The sequence below is a fragment of the Puma concolor genome, chromosome B4 (genome assembly GCF_028749965.1).
Source record: "Puma concolor isolate L17-30 chromosome B4, mPumCon1.1.hap2, whole genome shotgun sequence".
In the NCBI taxonomy this organism is placed as follows: Eukaryota; Metazoa; Chordata; class Mammalia; order Carnivora; family Felidae; genus Puma; species Puma concolor.
The window spans coordinates 19658022-19676376 of NC_141673.1; the positions used below are offsets into that span (position 1 = coordinate 19658022).

An 18355-nucleotide genomic window follows, 5' to 3' on the forward strand; every position below is an offset into this window, starting at 1 on the left:
ATTTTCCATCATGAGATCCACTAAAATATAACTAGCCCTTTCTGGACTTTATTAATTCTATACATATAGAATTAAAGCAAATGATAAAGCCATTAAAATACATTTTGTTAATAAAATGAACTTCGTAAAGTTTATATTGCACCACATCATTACTCTAGTAACATTATCAAAAACTTTTATTTCTATCTGCAAAACCAGTACTAACAATTGACATTATCTCTTTATACATTTCTTTCATTTCACCAGAGTTATTGCTTATAACGAATTATAAACTAATTGCCCATAATGAGTTGTAAAGAGTACAGCAAGACCATGAAGGCAAATGAATGCTAAGTGGCTGGCTAGGATCATTTCCATGGTACCCAGATAGTGATAGCCCCTGTGGGTGGCTTAGACCACTTTAGCGTCCCACACTCTGAAAAAATATACAATAATTATTTACTACAGACAACTGATGTTTTCTCAGTCTCACATTTAGCAAAAATAAACATTTCTTTAGAAAGCAGTGTCATTTTTTAAAATATTTATTTATTTTTGAGAGATAGAGACAGAGTTTGAGCAGGAGAGGGGAAGAGAGAGAGGGAGACACAGAATCTGAAGCAGGCTCCAGGCTCCGAGCTGTCAGCACAGAGCCCAACACAGGGCTCAAACTCACAAACTGCAAGATCATGACCTGAGCCAAAGTTGGAGGCTTAACCAACTGAGCCACCCAGGGGCCCCAGAAAGCAGTGTCATTTTTATTGTTGACATACAACTAAGTAAAAACCTCTCCTTGTTATGTAAATACAGTTACAGAATAAGTGTCATAGCCCTTGTCACAACTACATTTCCTTTCTTTAGGCCCCCTATAGAGAAATTCTTGAGGCTTAGTGACAGTAGGATAATTTCAGAAGCCAGAATTATAAAGCAATGGATTCCTAAAATACTGAGAATAGATTCAGATGTGAAAGGAAATAGTTAACCACTTTATTACACCATAAAAAATATTATTTATAAAAATATCAAAACATGAGAACCACAACTGTTCTACAGTAATCTTGGAATACTTATGTTCAAAAGAAATAACTGAGTAGTTACAATGAAGGTATGAAGGTATTTTTTTTTTTCTTTCTGTAAAAGATTACACGTGGGTTTTCTTTCCCCACCCTGTACAAAAATCTCTTTTTTTAAAATCAATTATGACTTATTAAGTTCCAACTATGTAATAAACAGGCACACAGAATACTAAAGGGATTACTTAGATGGCTTCTATAATCACAAAGGTATTCTACTTATAAAACCTGCTGTTGACACACAGCTGGAAGAAATAATAAATAAATTGGATATCAGACTCAAGATTGAAAAGATGTCAGAACACTAGAACCATAAGTAGAAAATAATAAGATGAAAATGAATGAGGATAAACAAAGTCCTGTATTTAAGTTCAAAATATCAGTTACAGATGAGGATGACGAAAACCTGACTTAAATGCAATATATGAAAAAGACCTAGAGATTTTCATTGATTGAGAACTTGACTGGAGCCAACAATGTGATGTCCAGCTAAAAAAAAAAAAAAAAAGCAAAACCAGCACAAAAAGACAGTGATGTGATTGGAAAGGCTCCAGATTTGCAGTTAAAAGACGTGCCTTCTAAAACTGGCCCTATCACTTATAAACTGGATATTTCGGGTAAACCTCTGAACCTCTCACTTATCCACACATAAATGGGAATAATATTAATCTTACAGAACTGTCAGAATTAAGTAAAGTTAAAAATAGGAAAGGACCATATAAGCTCTAGAGATCCATGTAGATGCCATGCAATTAATTAACGTAGTAGCATATATGAAGACAGTTTCCTATACAGTAAGAAATCTGTTAAATTAGAGTTCTCACGACCAGGACAACTCTAAAATTATTCTAGGAATGCAACTCAAAAACTGAACTTACAATCAACATCTTCATTTCAGTTATCAAAACAATACAAGCTGCATTGGCTTGTATTTGTAACTTAAAAGAGATTGCTTTTGTTCATAAAAGTTGAATTTTTCTGCACAAGATTAGTGGCTACATAGAATTGAGATTACTTCCTGTTGCAAATCTTCCAAATCTCTCTGTGTATTTGATTTGGAATCACAAACAAGCAAAACAATTCCCTCTTGAAACTGCTTTTGAAATACTAAACAACTAAGAATAATGTCCAGATTCATACATGGCTGTTAAAATCATTTTATGTTCAAGTCACATGAGAGAAAAGGATTGAACATTTTCCTTTGTAGAGTGATTTCCCCCCTTTGGAAAGATTTCTATCCACAGTAAAATTGCAATGAACTTCAAACTTGCCAAGAATTGGAAAAGTCCTTTTGCCACAAGCTCTTTTTAAATTGGAATTATTAGTAAGTTCCCAGTTTGAGGAAAATAGTACTTCACATAGGAAAGCCTGACTCTAGCTAAATTAAGACAAATGAGTCAAAATACTGTAAAGTTGCAGTCACTCTCTGAGTTAGGTGTATTAAGATAATGAAAGCGCTAAGCCCCATTATGTTGATAAATAAATCAACAAGTTTGAAAGAGGAATTTATTCTCAACATACTCATTAAATATGCAACTGAAAATAAATATCCTGAAACTGAAAAATTATCTAAACTAAATAAACTGAAAAATTTATCTTTTCATTCTTACATTACTGCCTTTTCAAAAAGACCACTTTTGTTATCATTAATGGCATATGAATGTAAAATACATCAAATAATTCATTGCTTCATCAGTGAAATTCAATTTATTTCATTAAATAGCAGAAAGATATTTTTGACCTAAGTAGTAGCATTACTTTTTTATGGCTCTTGACTATAATTACTATGCCTTTATCTACTCTTTGGAAAGAGCATCAAGTCTTTGAAGTCTTATACCTGACTACAAACCCTTACTCTGTTACTTACTAACTGTAAGGTCTAGAGAATGATGTCTTCTAGAATTGAACAAGGATTAACTGGGATGAAAGATATAAAATCTCTAATATAACACTTGACACTTAGTAGGTATGCAATAAATCCCAACCTCATTACTTCAGCCCAACGAATTCAACTTTAGTTCAGTCTAATACAAACATCCCATTTTCATTCTAATGAAAAATGCTGCTCTCTCTCTTAAAGTCTTTGCTTAATGTCACCTTCTCAAAGAGATCTCTACTGGTCATCCTATTTAAAATCAAAACACACACAAAGGAACACACTCTCTTTATTCCCCTCCCTAGCTTTATTTCACTCCAGAGCACTAATAAACTTCTAATGTTCCACATAATTCACTTGTTTTGTTGTTTGCCTCTTCCAACTAAAATGTAAGCTCTGTGAACAAAACCCTTAATTTGGCAACTGGTGGCCAAACCCTTAGTTTGGCTCTGGCTTTCCTGTGGCCTCCCCAACCCCACAGGGTGAGGAGTCTATAGGGCCCACTTGGAGACTATGACTCCCTTTTTGATCCTATTCCAAGTACCTGGGACCCCAGAATTCCCTGCTCAAACTATCTTAGGTACTGGGCTGGTGCTGGCCTCTTTCTCTACGTTCAAGGGCAGACTGTTTATGGCAAGGGTGATGGGGAGGAGAGTGCATACACCTCTTGAAGGAATGTCCCTAAGAGTACAGAACAGAACAAAGATTGAAAGGGGCTCTGGAGGTGGGCCATGTATGGGCTTCCATTTATATTCTTGTACTCCAGCCCCACAAATATTTGGGGAAGACCTGTCCATGAGGGCAGGGGCTTTTGTCTGTTTTGTTCACTGATGTATCTCCAGTGCCTAGGACATAGCCTGGTACCCAGGAGGCATATAAAACATGTTTGTTGAATGAATCAAGTAAGTAAAATTATAAGACTATAATAATAGATATATGCAAGAGGAAGGTATGAGGGAACAGAAACATGAGTAAGCAAAGGCTTGGAGGTAGAAAAAAGATTTACAGAATGGATTCTACTCTTTAATACAGACAAAGGAAACCATGTGATACAGAAATGAGAGAAGTAGACTGGCAAAGAACAGCTAAATCACCCTAAGAACACAAGCTTTCAGATAGAAAAACACGTAAGACAAAGTAAGCCCCACTCTGTTCCGCAGAGTAATGAAACCGTTCGATAAAGAAACAAGAGAAAGGTATACATGCAGAGAAAACCTAAATCACATTTAAATACTGAAAACCATGCAGCTGAGTCCTTAAGCCCCATTATATCCACTGTTCCTTTAAAGTTCTTAAATAGTCCACCTTTTTCAGGCTCTCATGCACATATCCTCACAATAAGCCCTACAAAAAATAACGGTTCCTTAAAACCACAAAAGCCACACACACTTTCCTTAACCTTGCCCTACACTATTTACTCACTTATTTTGTACAGCTACCCAGTACACAGTCTATACTAGTGAGATAATCTAATACTTTCATCAGGTTATTTGCTCAGCTTAGAAGTCTCTCTTGCATTCTCTCTGCCTTTTTAAATCTTATTCTCATTTCTCAAGGTCAGGGCACCATTTTCTCTACTTATTGGTCTCTAGTTCTTCCTTTTGTGGGTATCTCTAATCCATCAGTACTACAACTCCTCTAATATGCTAGCCACATGTAGCTAATTAATGAAAATTAAATAAAACTAAAAATCCAGCGCCTCAGTTGCAGTGGCCACATTCCAAGCGCTTGACAGCAACATGTGTTAGCATAGTTACAGAACATTTCCACAGAAAGTTCCACTGGAGAGCACTGTTCCAGAGCAACGCATTATCATCTACACCCTGTAGCACTTTCATGTGCTGCAAATGGATTCTCAAAGGAGTCTGGGACATGTTTTGTTTGCTGGGTCCATAATATTGAAACCCATACGCAACTATATATTACTAAAGGAGAACTCACATCTGTTCCCCACCTCTTCTAACTACTACCTGATGTAAAAGGATCAATTAAGCTTTGGAAAAAAATTATAATCATTTTGTCTTCTAAAAATACTATTTCTTTCCTATTTTCTCCACTCATTCTGGGACTCTAATTAGGCACATGTTAGACTTTTTCTCTGTGTCCTGCACTTTTCTATAGATTTTTAAATTCTTTACTCTCTCTTTGCTTTAGTTTGGATATTTTTCTAATGACCTATCTCCAAGTCTACTTTTGCCACCTAATGCTATGTCTGGTCTACTATTAAACTCATCTAATGAGTTCTTAATTTCAGATGATGTTTTTACAGTCCTGGAATGCCTCTTTGGTTCTGTTTTATAGATTTTAATTCTCTGCTGGAATTCCCCAATCATCATCCATTTTGCCCATCTTGTCCTATAATTACTTTTACATGTTGAAAAATTTTTAATTCCTTGTCAGTTAATTCTAGTATCTGGATTATTTGTAAATCTGCCACTATTGTTAGTTTTCTCTCTTAATTAAAGGAAAAATCTGCCTACCTCTTTTCTTTTTTTTTAAATATGAAATTTATTGTCAAATTGGTTTCCATACAACACCCAGTGCTCATCCCAAAAGATGCCCTCCTCAATACCCATCACCACCCTTCCCTCCCTCCCACCCCCCATCAACCCTCAGTTTGTTCTCAGTTTTTAAGAGTCTCTTGTGCTTTTGCCTACCTCTTTTCATGTCCAGAATTATTTTATTTCATGTTGGATATTGTGTATAAAGACTGTAGACACTCCAGATGAAGTTTCCTCTATCTAGAAGGGTTTCCCTTGTCTCTGTTAAGCAGACACAGCAAAGGGCTGATAACCTACATGCAGTCAGGGACTAAGCTGATTAAGAGCTAGGTTCTACTTATCATAACTTACATTCGTCTTCTGGTTCTCATCTCTTCCTCAGGAATGTCCCTCTCAGGCTTTCAATCGAGAGCCTTGTGGATCTCTATTGTCTCTGACCTGAAAGTCTGGGGGATTCAATCTGTCTTTCAGAGGTTTTTCCACTGTGCTCTTTGGCCTCCTATCTTACTTACTCCATTTCAAATATGACAAATAAGTTGAAAAGGAGACAGCCATGTGTTGAAGGCAGTTCCCACTCCTCAAGCAGGGCCTTGTCTTCTAGCTACCTCAAGAGCATAGGTGATTTTAGTCTACTGAATTTTTTTTAATTTTTTTTTAATGTTTATTTATTTTTGAGACAGAGAGAGACACAGCATGAATGGGGGAGGGTGAGAGAGAGAGGGAGACACAGAATCTGAAGCAGGCTCCAGGCTCTGAGCTGTCAGCACAGAGCCCGACCAGGGCTCGAACTCACGGACCGTGAGATCATGACCTGAGCCAAAGTCAGACGCTTAACCAACTGAGCCACCCAGGCGTCCCTGGTCTACTGAATTTTAGCCACCCACTTGGCTTCAAAATTGAGCATATGTTGGCATGCCTGGGTGGCTCAGATGGTTGAGCATCCAACTCTTGATTTCAGCTCACATCATGATCCCAGGGTTGTGGGATTGAGCCCCATGGCAGGCTCCACACTGAGAACAGGGACTGCTTGGGATTCTCTCTCTCCCTCTGCCCTTCTCCCCTGCTGGCACTCTTTTCATCTCTCTCCCTCTCTCTAAAAACAAACAAACAAACAAACAAAAAATCTAGCATATGTGCACTAGGTAAAAATAACCATGCATTCAGGGCTCCTAAAGTTTTCAAATTTTTGCCAACCCCCCAAGACACCCAGTCTTTGTTAGTTACTCCTTCCCTCAGAAGAGTTCCTTTACGTGGGCTAACGTCAATCCTTGGCTCATACCTAAAACTGGCAAATAATCTCAGGGAACAAAACAGCTGATAATAAGCTGCTCACCTCACAAGGACTTTACTCTCCCCAGACTTTTAGTTTACTTAAATAGCTTTGCTTACATACCTTTCCTATGTCTTTAAAATATATCCTTCCTCATTTATCTGCTTTTTATTTTGTTATTGTAGCAGAAATGGTATTCTGTCATGGCCTACTATATCCTAGTTTGAAACAGAAGCAACCAAGTATGTGAGTGATTTCTTGATTCTGTTCGCTCCTTTTTTGAGAGCCTTTTATTTCTCCTCAGTGACATTTTGAAGGCTGCATATTTTCTGTTTTTCCTCATTTTTCACTAGCCTAAGGAATGATAGAGGCAGAAGTAGTGTTCAGCCGAGGAGACAGTTTGAAACATTTCTGGGTTCTACACTCTCTCCTAAGAGTTTATTATACATTGTATGTATTATAAGAAGATTCACTGCCTCTACTTAGACTATATCTCATTCAAATGGAGAGGGATCATTTAGATAATTTCCCCAGTTCACTATGTAGCACTAGAGGCTTCATTTGTGTGTGTATAAGTTCCAGGGTTATTTTTTACATTTTAACCAGATTACTATCTACTTGCCACTTCTACTATTCCTCTGAAAAGGAGGGAAAAAAATATTTTTCAGTTTGAGAAATATTAGTGATAATTCTCAGGATCTATCAACTGACTAGTATAATATCTGGGGACTGGGGCTATATTAAGTTGCTAAGTCATGCTGTGCATCTTCACTCTGAAATCTTCAGTTTCTTTCCTTGGCCATCGTTTTTTAAGTTATTATATCTAATTGCATTATTCTTTGTTGTTTGCTCTCGGTGAAGGTTTTTGCTAGTTGGTACTATTTTACAGTCATTTTGAGGGGAGAGAAATTCTATGAGTTAAACTCTAGCATTTTAATTTGGATATACTCAGAGGTTTGTTAACACTCTAAAGTTTAAAGTTGGAGGTCTAATTAAGAATTTTCTAACACCATGAGCACTGGACTGCCTGGCTACTTATGAAGATACCAGAGTTACAGCCAGTCTATTTTTCACACTACCTGAGCCCTAATTTTCACTGCCCTGGCTACTCTATGTTTTAAAGATCCAACATTTTCCTGATCAGCTCACATAAGTTATGAAATCAGTTAATGCTAATGATTATGTATGCATTATTTTACGTCTGTGTGACATACATTCAATATGGACACAAACATTAGACTCAGAATAAGGAAAAGACATGTACATGTGACTTTTCAGTTGTGCCTGACGTGCAAAATACTGCTAAACCACACTGAAAGGAATAAAATTAATTAATATACAAGGATAGAAGGAGGAAAATCTTTTAAGAAAGAGGTATGAGGATATGTGTATAAACTGCTTGGAATTGGGGGGTAACAATGAGGAGTGAACAATCTCAATAGCTTCCTATCAAAACCATCTAGGTTCAGAAGAAGATTCTGATTTCTACTGCAGGGGAACTTATTTGACCATCATGGACAAATTTCCTAATAAGCAGTAGTAGGAAAAACAACTCGAGGACTTAAAACAAATATGGTTTCACAAGATTTTGTGATCAGAGGGGTGTCTATTTTTATTTATAAATGAGGAAACTAAAATCTAAGAAAAGTTAATTTGCCCCATATAATAATGACATAGATATTTCAATTAATTATCATCTATGACATCAAAATTCTAAGTTCCCTAATATTTTCTACTTTTGAAGTGCTCTTCCCAAGACACTGTTTCAAGTGTAGATCATATATTCTTTCCATGACTAAAAAAAGAACTTTACGCCAAAAGAGCAAAAGTAACAGGATAGTAGGTAATAAGCTGTTAAACTACTTTTCCATAGTTACTTGGTAGTAAATATTTGTAACATTTTTTGCTATTCCAACAAAATACCGTACCTGGCTATGGTACAGCTGTGTATACCTGGCTAAACCAATTATTTTCACACTTTGCTTTTTTACAGTATATTTATCACAAACAATTCCTTCTCCTCTCCACTGCCATCTGGTTTCAGAGCTATGTAGACTAAGCCAGCTCCACTATTAAGTAACAGAAACAATGTGATTCTAATCTCAATAGCATTTAACCATGGCTTTGCGCACTGGTATAAAAGATTTCATAGTAGTTATGAGATCTTAGATAAGTTATTTTCCCAGGATTTTGGTCTCCACATTTATAAATGAGACTGGATTAGACAATCTCTCCTCTACTTCCCAAAACTTTCTAAATTTGTTTATAAATTTTATAGTAATTAGCTGACTCTTACCAATTTCTAAACAAAATAAAATAAAACACAACAAAAAAAAAGACCTCTCATTCTTCAGATAGACTTCCTCATTTTGATTTACTTAGTTCTAACAAAATATCCCAATGACCTTTAAATGAAAATATTAGTTTGTCAGTATCCATAACAGGTAAAAAATTAAAGAATTTATACAGTACATTTCTGTTTCTAATCAGGTCCAAAGAATGGATTTTTTTTGTTTGTTTAAAATCTTCTGCCTTGACTACAAGTACTTATGTAATATAACAAGAGGTTGACAAGTTTTATTCACAGAGAAATCATATAAAACTCTCTGATGTATCCTACAGGTATTAAGTACTAACAACTAATAACAACCAAAAGAAAGACAAGACTTATTAATATAAACTAAATGGGTTTTGAGTATGTAGATGAAACTGATGATAACTAAAAGTTTTGTGAACTGGGACTAACTTTCCAAATGGGAATATAAACAGCATACAAATCACAGTTCCTAAAATTGTATCAAGATGAATAACTGATAATTTAAAGGTAAATGTAAATTTGACATGAAAATTTTGTTGAACAAATGAATGAATTCCCAACCACAGAAGAGTGTATGCTAAATGAGTTAAGACCGGTTTCTTTTTGAAAAATAAGACCTGGGTGCCTGGGTGGCTCAGTCGGTTAAGCATCTGACTTTGGCTCAGGTCATAATCTCATGGTTCATGGGTTCAAGCCCCGCATCGGGCTCTGTGCTGACAGCTCACAGCCTGGAGCCTGCTTCGGAATCTGTGTCTCCCTCTCTCTCTGCCCCTGCCCTGCTCACACCCTGTCTCTGTCTCTCAAAAAGTGAATAAACGTGAAAAAAAAATGTATTAAGGAAAAAAGAAAAAGAAGACCAAGAAAATTTTAAACACTTAAAAAACACATTATTGGCTACTTACTGGCACAAACATTTGAAATGAGGACAGGAAAACTTATTTCAAACCAAATAAAAATATAAAGAATAGATCTAGTCAAGAAACAATGTGAAATATTCTCCATGTCTTAATCTACAATTAATTATAGTCTGCCATAATATCTTCAGAGAGGAACAAAATGGAATTTATATAGTCTCTCAAGATTTAGTTTAAAATGTGAGTAATGAAGGGTGCCTGGGTGGCTCAGTTAGTTGAGCATCTGACTCTTGATTTTGGTTCAGGTTGTGATCTCACAGTTCATGAGATTGAGCCCCATGTTGGGCTCTACACAGAGCCTGCTTAGGATTCTCTTTTTCCCTCCCTCTCTGCCCTCTCCTGCCTTGTTCTCTCTCTCAAAATAAATAAATAAACATTAAGAAAAATAAAAAATACAATGTGAGTAATGTAGATGAGAAAACCATGTCTTCTTCATTTTCCCCTTCATTCACTGAAAAGACACTTATTGAACACTTACAAAAGCAAGTGCTTATTCCTTCCCTTCTTTTAGGTCCAGCATATAGACTAAGCCAAAGAACAATGAGCCTAGGTTGTATAAAAGGAAAGTTTCAGTATGTCAATGTCATAACTCATTTTCCATTCAATTCCTATTGTTCCATGTATGATATATATTTATAACATCCAGATCAACTTTCTATATTTATATCTTCTACAAATAAAAAAACATTTTTATCATTTTTATGACAGTACATTAAACTGTACCTTAGTTTTTTTCTCGTGCATTGACTTATGGATGCGTTCTCTTAGGGGTTTCATTGATGAATTATTCACTTGTGTGGGAGATCTATGTCCAAAGAAAAGCAAAAATCTATAAACAAAAGTAGCTTTTTAACTTGTTTTTGCCCCTCCCCTACCCCAAAGCAGTAATGAAATAAAAAGACAACTAAATCTTGTTGTTTATAATACTATATAAAAGTGTCAGTATTACTATTGAAAGTTCTAAATATTAATAATTTGCTATGTTAATTAATACAGTCACTACATATTTGAATTTCTGATATATGTAAGGTACTGTGTAAGATATTATGAAGGACAGAAAGTAGATTCATTCATTGCCCTGAATTCAGGCATCCTGAAGCCTAAAGTACAGGAAATAAGATACCCACACAACTAAAATTTAAAATAAAAAAGGACAAGAGCCATAGCAGGGGAATTCAAGAGAAAAATATAGTTTAGAAATAGGACGGTCAAAGAAGGCACAATGGAGAAAGAAACACTGGAGCTTTGGAGCCAGACAAACCTGGATTCCTCAATAAATTCCTTTCTGGCTTAATAGAGCCAGAGTCATAACCTCTTTAACTCAAAAGACTGTTATATAAGAATAAAGAATAGTCTATTCTAAGAAACACTCGTTTATAACCTTACATTGACTTATATTCATACACCACATTGTCCTTAATTTTATCATTTCAATGCAGACCACTAAAAATTCACTTTACCATGAATTGGTACTTGTCTGCACAATGACAATTGTAAATATTAAGGTAGCTATAAACAATTGAAATATGTTTGGCCCCATGATTGAGAAAAATACTTCTTTAAAATGGATGTAGGGATTAATTTTGTTTAAAAAAAAATTCCATAAACACAAAATAACTTTCTCTACGAAAATGGTAGAATTGAATCTGAGAAAAAAATTAATCATTTATGATGTTACCTAAAAAACAAACTGTGCTGAACAGAAGTAAGGTAAAAGAACACAAAATAAAGGTTCAGTTCCTTTATACTTTTTTCATAAACCAGTGATAAATTTTCATTGCTAGGAAAATATTTGGACAATTTTGAGGTAGAATATGGAAGAATTATATCATGCCCAGATATAAAAGAATAATCACTGAAAGCTGGTGAAAAGGGTTTAAATAAATTGGAGGACAACACTGAATGACAGACCATTGCAAAGTTTCTCTTTAAAGGGAAGAGAAAAATAGAAAAGACCAAACAAGTAGGATGACTTTGTAAAGTTTCTCCACAATGTACTAAATACAATTTGAAATCGTTGTTCTAAAGTTTTACACGTTTCTATAAATGAATGCTCATTAATGAAAAATATCACCAACCTACACAATGTCTGACCTAGTTGTTGTTAAAAGTGGAGCATATCAATGTCTTGCATAGAATACTAACACTAATTTAGTAAGTGTTTGTCTTCATAATGTGAGGAAGAACCAAGAGATACCAATTCCAATTTAAGTTTGGTGTATATGCTCTCTCTGGTTCTCACGCAGAACAGCACAATCCTTGGAGGAGAGACCTTAGGTTTTGGAGCAAGACACTTTTGCTACTTGCTTAACTGTGCTCTCTTAGGCAAATTACTTCATCTTTCTCTTTCTCAAGTGTCTAATTCTTCACTTATAAAGTGGGGATATTATTGAAAGAGGTCGCTATGAGAGCTAATATAAGTGAAAGCAGTTAGCAAAGTTCTTGACATACACGACAAAGAAAATGAATATTTCCAAAGCAAAAACCAAGCACAAAAAAAAATAAAAACAAAACCAAAAATACCTGTCATACTCTCAGAAGATACTACGCTTTTATATACAACTTTCTCACATCCAAATGTTCAATCTCCCTTTAACTTTTGTCTTCTCTCTTCACACTTTTCTGTAGTCTCCAAGTTTCTTACCATAGCATGTATTTCCTTTTACTTAATGAGGTATTTTTTCAACATTCCCTTTATAGACTAGAGTTAACATTCACATACATATAACTTCCACAATACTTACCTAAAAAGTGTAAGAATAGAAATCCCATTATGATGAATTGTGTTTTCATCATCATATAAAAGCTCTGCTTTGTTTTTGGTAGGCAAACTGGCTGCTTCCTCATCCAAAAGAACTAGTAAAATTTTCACAGTATCTCTGCCACAGTATGCAGTACCATGGTTTATAGCATAAGATTTTGGCTAGAACAAAAAATAATATTAAGTAAATGTAATAATCACCTAAGTTGGGTCAATCAGTCATTCTTTTCCATTTCTTGTGCCACCATTCTCCTCCTCTTATAGTTTAAGTAATAAAAAAAAATCAGCCATGGGAAATGGCTTTAAGGCATGTAATATTTCTCCCTCAAGTCATACCAAAGTCAATCTTATCACCTTCCAAAGGCACAAAAGAATATAGAAAATAGTATCATCAGGGAAGACATTGGTTCTGATCAAAATAACATCCCAGGCTTGAAGTCAGAAAATTTAGTAACTATCTAGCTATGTGACCCCAGCCTCATGACTTAATCTCCTTGTGTATTTTTTTCTTTTTTATACCAAAGAGAGATGGTCTGAATACCAACCCCACAGATGGCCATAAAGATCTATTCAAATGCAAAAATTAAAAATGAGTTCACATTCATTCACTCAGTAATCCATTCATAAGTACACACCAAGTCCCAAGCACAGTGTTTGAAGCTAAGGCTACAAAGGTAAAAACCGCTGCCTCAAGGAACCCATAGTCTCCTAAATAAAATAAGAAAGTAACTAACAAGTGCATTACAAAGTACTAAGGGCTATTTATTTTTTAATATTTATCTATTTTTGAAAGGGAAGGAGAGAGAGGAGAGAAGGAAGGAGAAAGAGAGATAAAGTGCATACATGCAAGCAGGTGAAGGGCAGAGAGGGAGACAGAGAAACCCAAGCAGGCTCTGCAGCTGTCAGCACAGAACCCACCACGGGGCTCATGGGAGCTTGATGTCAGGAACCGTGAGATCATGACCTGAACTGAAATCAAGAGTCAGATGATGTTTAACCAACTGAGCCACCCATGCACCCCCTTAAGTGCTATTTCTAACAGAAGATATACATGGCATAATAGGAGCACACAAAAGGTAGTGAACAATTTACTCAGGAATCAACGATGTCTTCATAGAGGAGGAGACACATAGGGGTAGGAGAGACCGTGGTACTTTGAAGGATGAGGTAACATGATATAACTAAAGAACAAAGTAACAGAGAGAGTTATGCAGGATGAACCTGGGAAAGCTTTGTATATCTGGCAAAGAAATTATAAGTCAGTCTGTTACAGAGTTAAAATCTTTTGCTTTATTAAGCAAGGACATTAATGATTCTATTTAGATTTTTAGAAAAATGATGGCAATGTGTAAAATATATTCTAGGGTAAGAATGTTACTAAGTCTGGAGACAGGAACACAAATTAAGAGACTGTAATAGTCCAGCTTGGAAAAGGAGAAGGTAGTAGCAGTGAACTAAGATAGTAGCAGTGGAGATAAAGAAAAAAGCAGATTAGGGGCGCCTGGGTGGCTCAGGTTGGTTGAGCATCCGACTTCGGCTCAGGTCATGATCTCGCGGTTTGTGGGTTCGAGCCCCGCGTCGGGCTCTGTGCTGACAGCTCAGAGCCTGGAGCCTGTTTCGGATTCTGTCCCTCTCTCTTTCTCTCTCTTTCTCTCTCTCTCTCTCTCTCTCTCTCTCTGCCCCTCCTCCACTCACACTCTGTCTCTCTCTCCTTTGGAAATAAATAAGCATTAAAAAAAATTTTTTTAAAGAAAAAAAGCAGATTAAAAGAGGAGAGCTAGAAAAACTTAGTGACTCCACAGAATAAGGGAAAATATGTGATAATATAATATTATACACGGACACATGTAAGCACAAACCCTGAAGATATCTCTAGCTGGGTTTGATACAACTTACTAGTAGCAGGTGCTTTATAACTCTGGGCAAGTTCCTTAACCTCACTGTGCTTCAGTTAAATCGCTGGTAAAATAGGGGTAGGTAAAATAGGGGTAAACTAGGTAAAATGCCTAACCCATACAGCATGGTGGACATTGTGCCTAAATATCAGAGTCACCCTTTCTGAGACATCTGTTGTAGCTGCACCACTTCCCTCAGCTTCCATCAACTTGGTCTTGGCCTCCTTTCTCTACTTGGCTTGACCAAACTAACCTGTATAGCTGCACTGGAATTTTAACAAACTGCTTAGCACAATAATGATTACTAATCACATTGTATGTACTTATCACAATAATAATGACTTATCACAATATATGTGCTTAACATAGATTTTTCATTAGTACCAGAGAGAGAAGTCCACATTGTTTAACATTAACTTATTGAGAATTATTGGATAGTATTTTTCAAAGATTTCTGATTTGACTGAACACATAAAATTAAGAACCAGGTTGGATCTTTACTTGTTGTGACAGGAAATGGGAGAGACTGGTACTCTTAATTACCTGAGTTGTGACAATTCCTGACTTAGACTAATAGTAATAACGTGGTTCTCATTTGAGCCAAGCTAGTCACAGGAAGTATTAACACACGTGAGACAACCACATGGGGCACACAAGGGGCAACAACCCAGAATCTCCCCTATCTCCCCTATGTCCCACCTTCAAGTTAATGTAAAAACATGCATTGTTACAGAAAAGTAACTAAAAATGGTTCTGTGGATAAACGGATGAATAATAAAAAATAAGCAAAAGTCTTTCTTCATGCTCTGATTATTACAATCATACCTAATGAAAAAGAGCTTTTGTTGCTTGAGTAACTAAACTGCAATAAACGGATTATAACACATTCCCCAAAATTCTTTTCTAGAGCTGAAAACATGGTAGACAATTTCTCCTATAATACTAGTTTATTGTACCATACAGTGCTTGATTCCCTATGTTAAAAACAAACAAACAAACAAACAAACAAACAAGAAGCAGGTAAATAATCTGGGAATATATAGTTAAAAGATTTCTAAGTATAAGAGAAATTCCTAATGTTTGCAGTAGGCTGGTAAGAGAGGTAGAAAAGAACACATCATAAAGATTTTAAAAATTCTACTGAAGAAAAATAAACTGAATAGAAACCATTTCTCTTGCTGTTCCAGAGTACCTAGTACAGGGATCAGAACCAGAGAAACCTGGTTCTTATTTTATATTTGAGTAAACAGGAAAATAATGGTTTCATAAGAGTAATTATTGAAAAACATTACAAAACACCTTAATACCCATTAAGAATTATAAACTTCTAGTGCTACAAGGGATAGTGAAGATTATCCAATGCTTTCTTTAACAAATACACACAATTGGCCCAAAGATGTTATGATTTACTCAAGTCGAACATAATCCTATATAATCCTATTGAGAAACTTAAATTTTCAACATCTTAAACGCAGGAAACACATGCTTATGACTTAAGTAGCAATAGTAAACCATTTCTATAACAAGTAGAAGCGATAATGTTCTGTATGGAAGAATAATGAAAAATAAAAAGCTCATTACCCTTGCAGGACTGATACCAGTGGTACCAAGAATTACATCTCCTTGTTGAGAATTGATAATATTTTTAATCCTCAAATCCAAATCCTGAGCTACTTCCTCTACTGCTTTACAAAAAGGATCCCTGCTGTTCTGGCCTTTAATCAGCTGCATCTTTATCACTGAGAGTATCCGACCCCCTGCAATGCTGAAAATAGAAATAAGATCACCCTTACAATAGTATTAGAAATGACAATATGCTTATAAGCTTGAAAATATACTTCTCAGAGTGAATCAACACTTTTCAAAAAATAGGACATTGGTCTTATAAATCAAACTAACACATTTAAGAAAAGGATGAGAACCATGAGAAACAAAATTTAAAAGTTTTTCTGAAAGCAAGTCATTTCAATAAAGGTAAGTTATTTCTTCCTTGATTTGAAAGCTGAAGGGAAATATTTTAGTTATATATGATACATAATAACAGTCTCAGGTGCAGTTATACACACATAATATACTTAAAAATATGTATCTTTAAATACAAGGTAATAGAAACACTACCTCTCAATTTATACCTAGAATCTTGCATTACTTTAATCTTAAAATCCATTCACTATTATTATCCTTAAATCACAGATGAGAAAATTGAGTCTCAAAAAGGTTAAATAGCTTGTCCAACAACACAGGGTGCCTGAGCTAGGAAAGAGGTAGTGAGGACTGACCTGAAGCATGATATTACATTCTAATATGAGAATTGTCATTACGTGGAAGCAGAAATTAAGCTAGTTAATACTGATCTAAAGCAAACCAGAGACTGGACCAACTAACTATGTCCAAAAGACAAGTGTTTTAAAAAACCTGAAATCAATTACTTCTTTATACTAAGCCTGAGCCTGAATGAATTTAGGTTGCAGTTCCTGCTCTAGAAGGCTGACCTAAAAAAATGTGAGAAATATATAGGAAAAAGGAGTTTGATCTATTACAAGGAAGAAATTAGAGGTGTCCAACAATAGAAGAGGGCTCTTTTTTTAAGTCGGGAGATCTCCATTCCTAGAGCTATCCCTGGAAAGGTTGTGCAGTGCTGATTGAGAAGGTGGTATGGCCTGGCTATAAAGTCAGATTACCTGAGCACAAAATAATACCTGTCCCACCCCCTTCTACCTTGGGTATGCTGTTTAACTTTTCTGTGACTTTTTTTTTAAATGTTTATTTATTTATTTTGAGAGAGAAAGAGAGAGTGTGTGCCCATGCACATGCGAGGGCAGAGAGAGAAAAAGAGAGAGGGAAAGAGAGAGAAACCTAAGCAGGCTCCATACTGTCAGTGCAGAGCCCAACACAGGGCTTGATCCCAAGAACTGTAAGATCATGACCTGAGCTGAAATCAAGAGTTGGAAGCTTAACCCACTTAGCCACCCAGGTGCCTCAAACTTTTCTGTGACTTTTATAGTGGCATAAAGGAAATTATGAATTAAAGTTTTAATCCATGCTGTCTTATTGCCAGGTTTTATGTTTTAGGGAAAAAGCCAGGTTTCCTAAGAAACACTGGAAATATGATTGTTTACAATCAAATAGCTGGTCCAAAGAGAGATGGAAAGTTAGAAGAAAATTGCAGAGACACTTAATGTATGATTAGACCAGTGTCTCCCAAATTTGCCTAATTATCAGAATCATATTCAGCATTTGTTTAAAATATCAACTCCAGGGGCGCCTGGGTGGCGCAGTCGGTTAAGCGTCCGACTTCAGCCAGGTCACGATCTCGCGGTCCGTGAGTCCGAGCCCCGCATCAGGCTCGCATCAGGCTCGCATCAGGCTCTGGGCTGATGGCTCAGAGCCTGGAGCCTGTTTCTGATTCTGTGTCTCCCTCTCTCTCTGCCCCTCCCCCGTTCATGCTCTGTCTCTCTCTGTCCCAAAAATAAATAAACGTTGAAAAAAAAAATTAAAAAAAAAAAATATCAACTCCAGATCCTACCTTGTTGAATCACAAACTGCAGAAAAGAGTACTGAATAGCTGCATTGTTTTAAAAGTACCACAGGTGACTCTAACAACCACATAAGCTTGGGAAACATTTCATTTAAAAGAAAAAAAAGAAAGAAAAAGCTTCTTGAGAAAGGAAGAATGCTAATTTTTACACTACCAGTTTATACTTGGCACACAGAAGAAATGATTGATAGGACCACTATCACATGCGACAATCTAAATTTTTTTACAATA

General features: G+C 35.9%; 1 protein-coding gene across 1 annotated transcript in view; it reads right to left on the reverse strand.

Annotated features, from left to right (window-relative positions):
* PARPBP (PARP1 binding protein) overlaps positions 1 to 18355 on the reverse strand; it is a 65898-nt gene that overhangs the window by 3455 nt on the left and 44088 nt on the right. Inside the window, exons 7-9 of the mRNA XM_025926754.2 lie at positions 16168 to 16351; positions 12675 to 12853; positions 10654 to 10735 (exon numbers count right to left, since the gene is read on the reverse strand). Of these exons, the coding sequence (XP_025782539.2) occupies positions 10654 to 10735; positions 12675 to 12853; positions 16168 to 16351 (445 nt within the window). The remainder of the gene's footprint in view (positions 1 to 10653; positions 10736 to 12674; positions 12854 to 16167; positions 16352 to 18355) is intronic.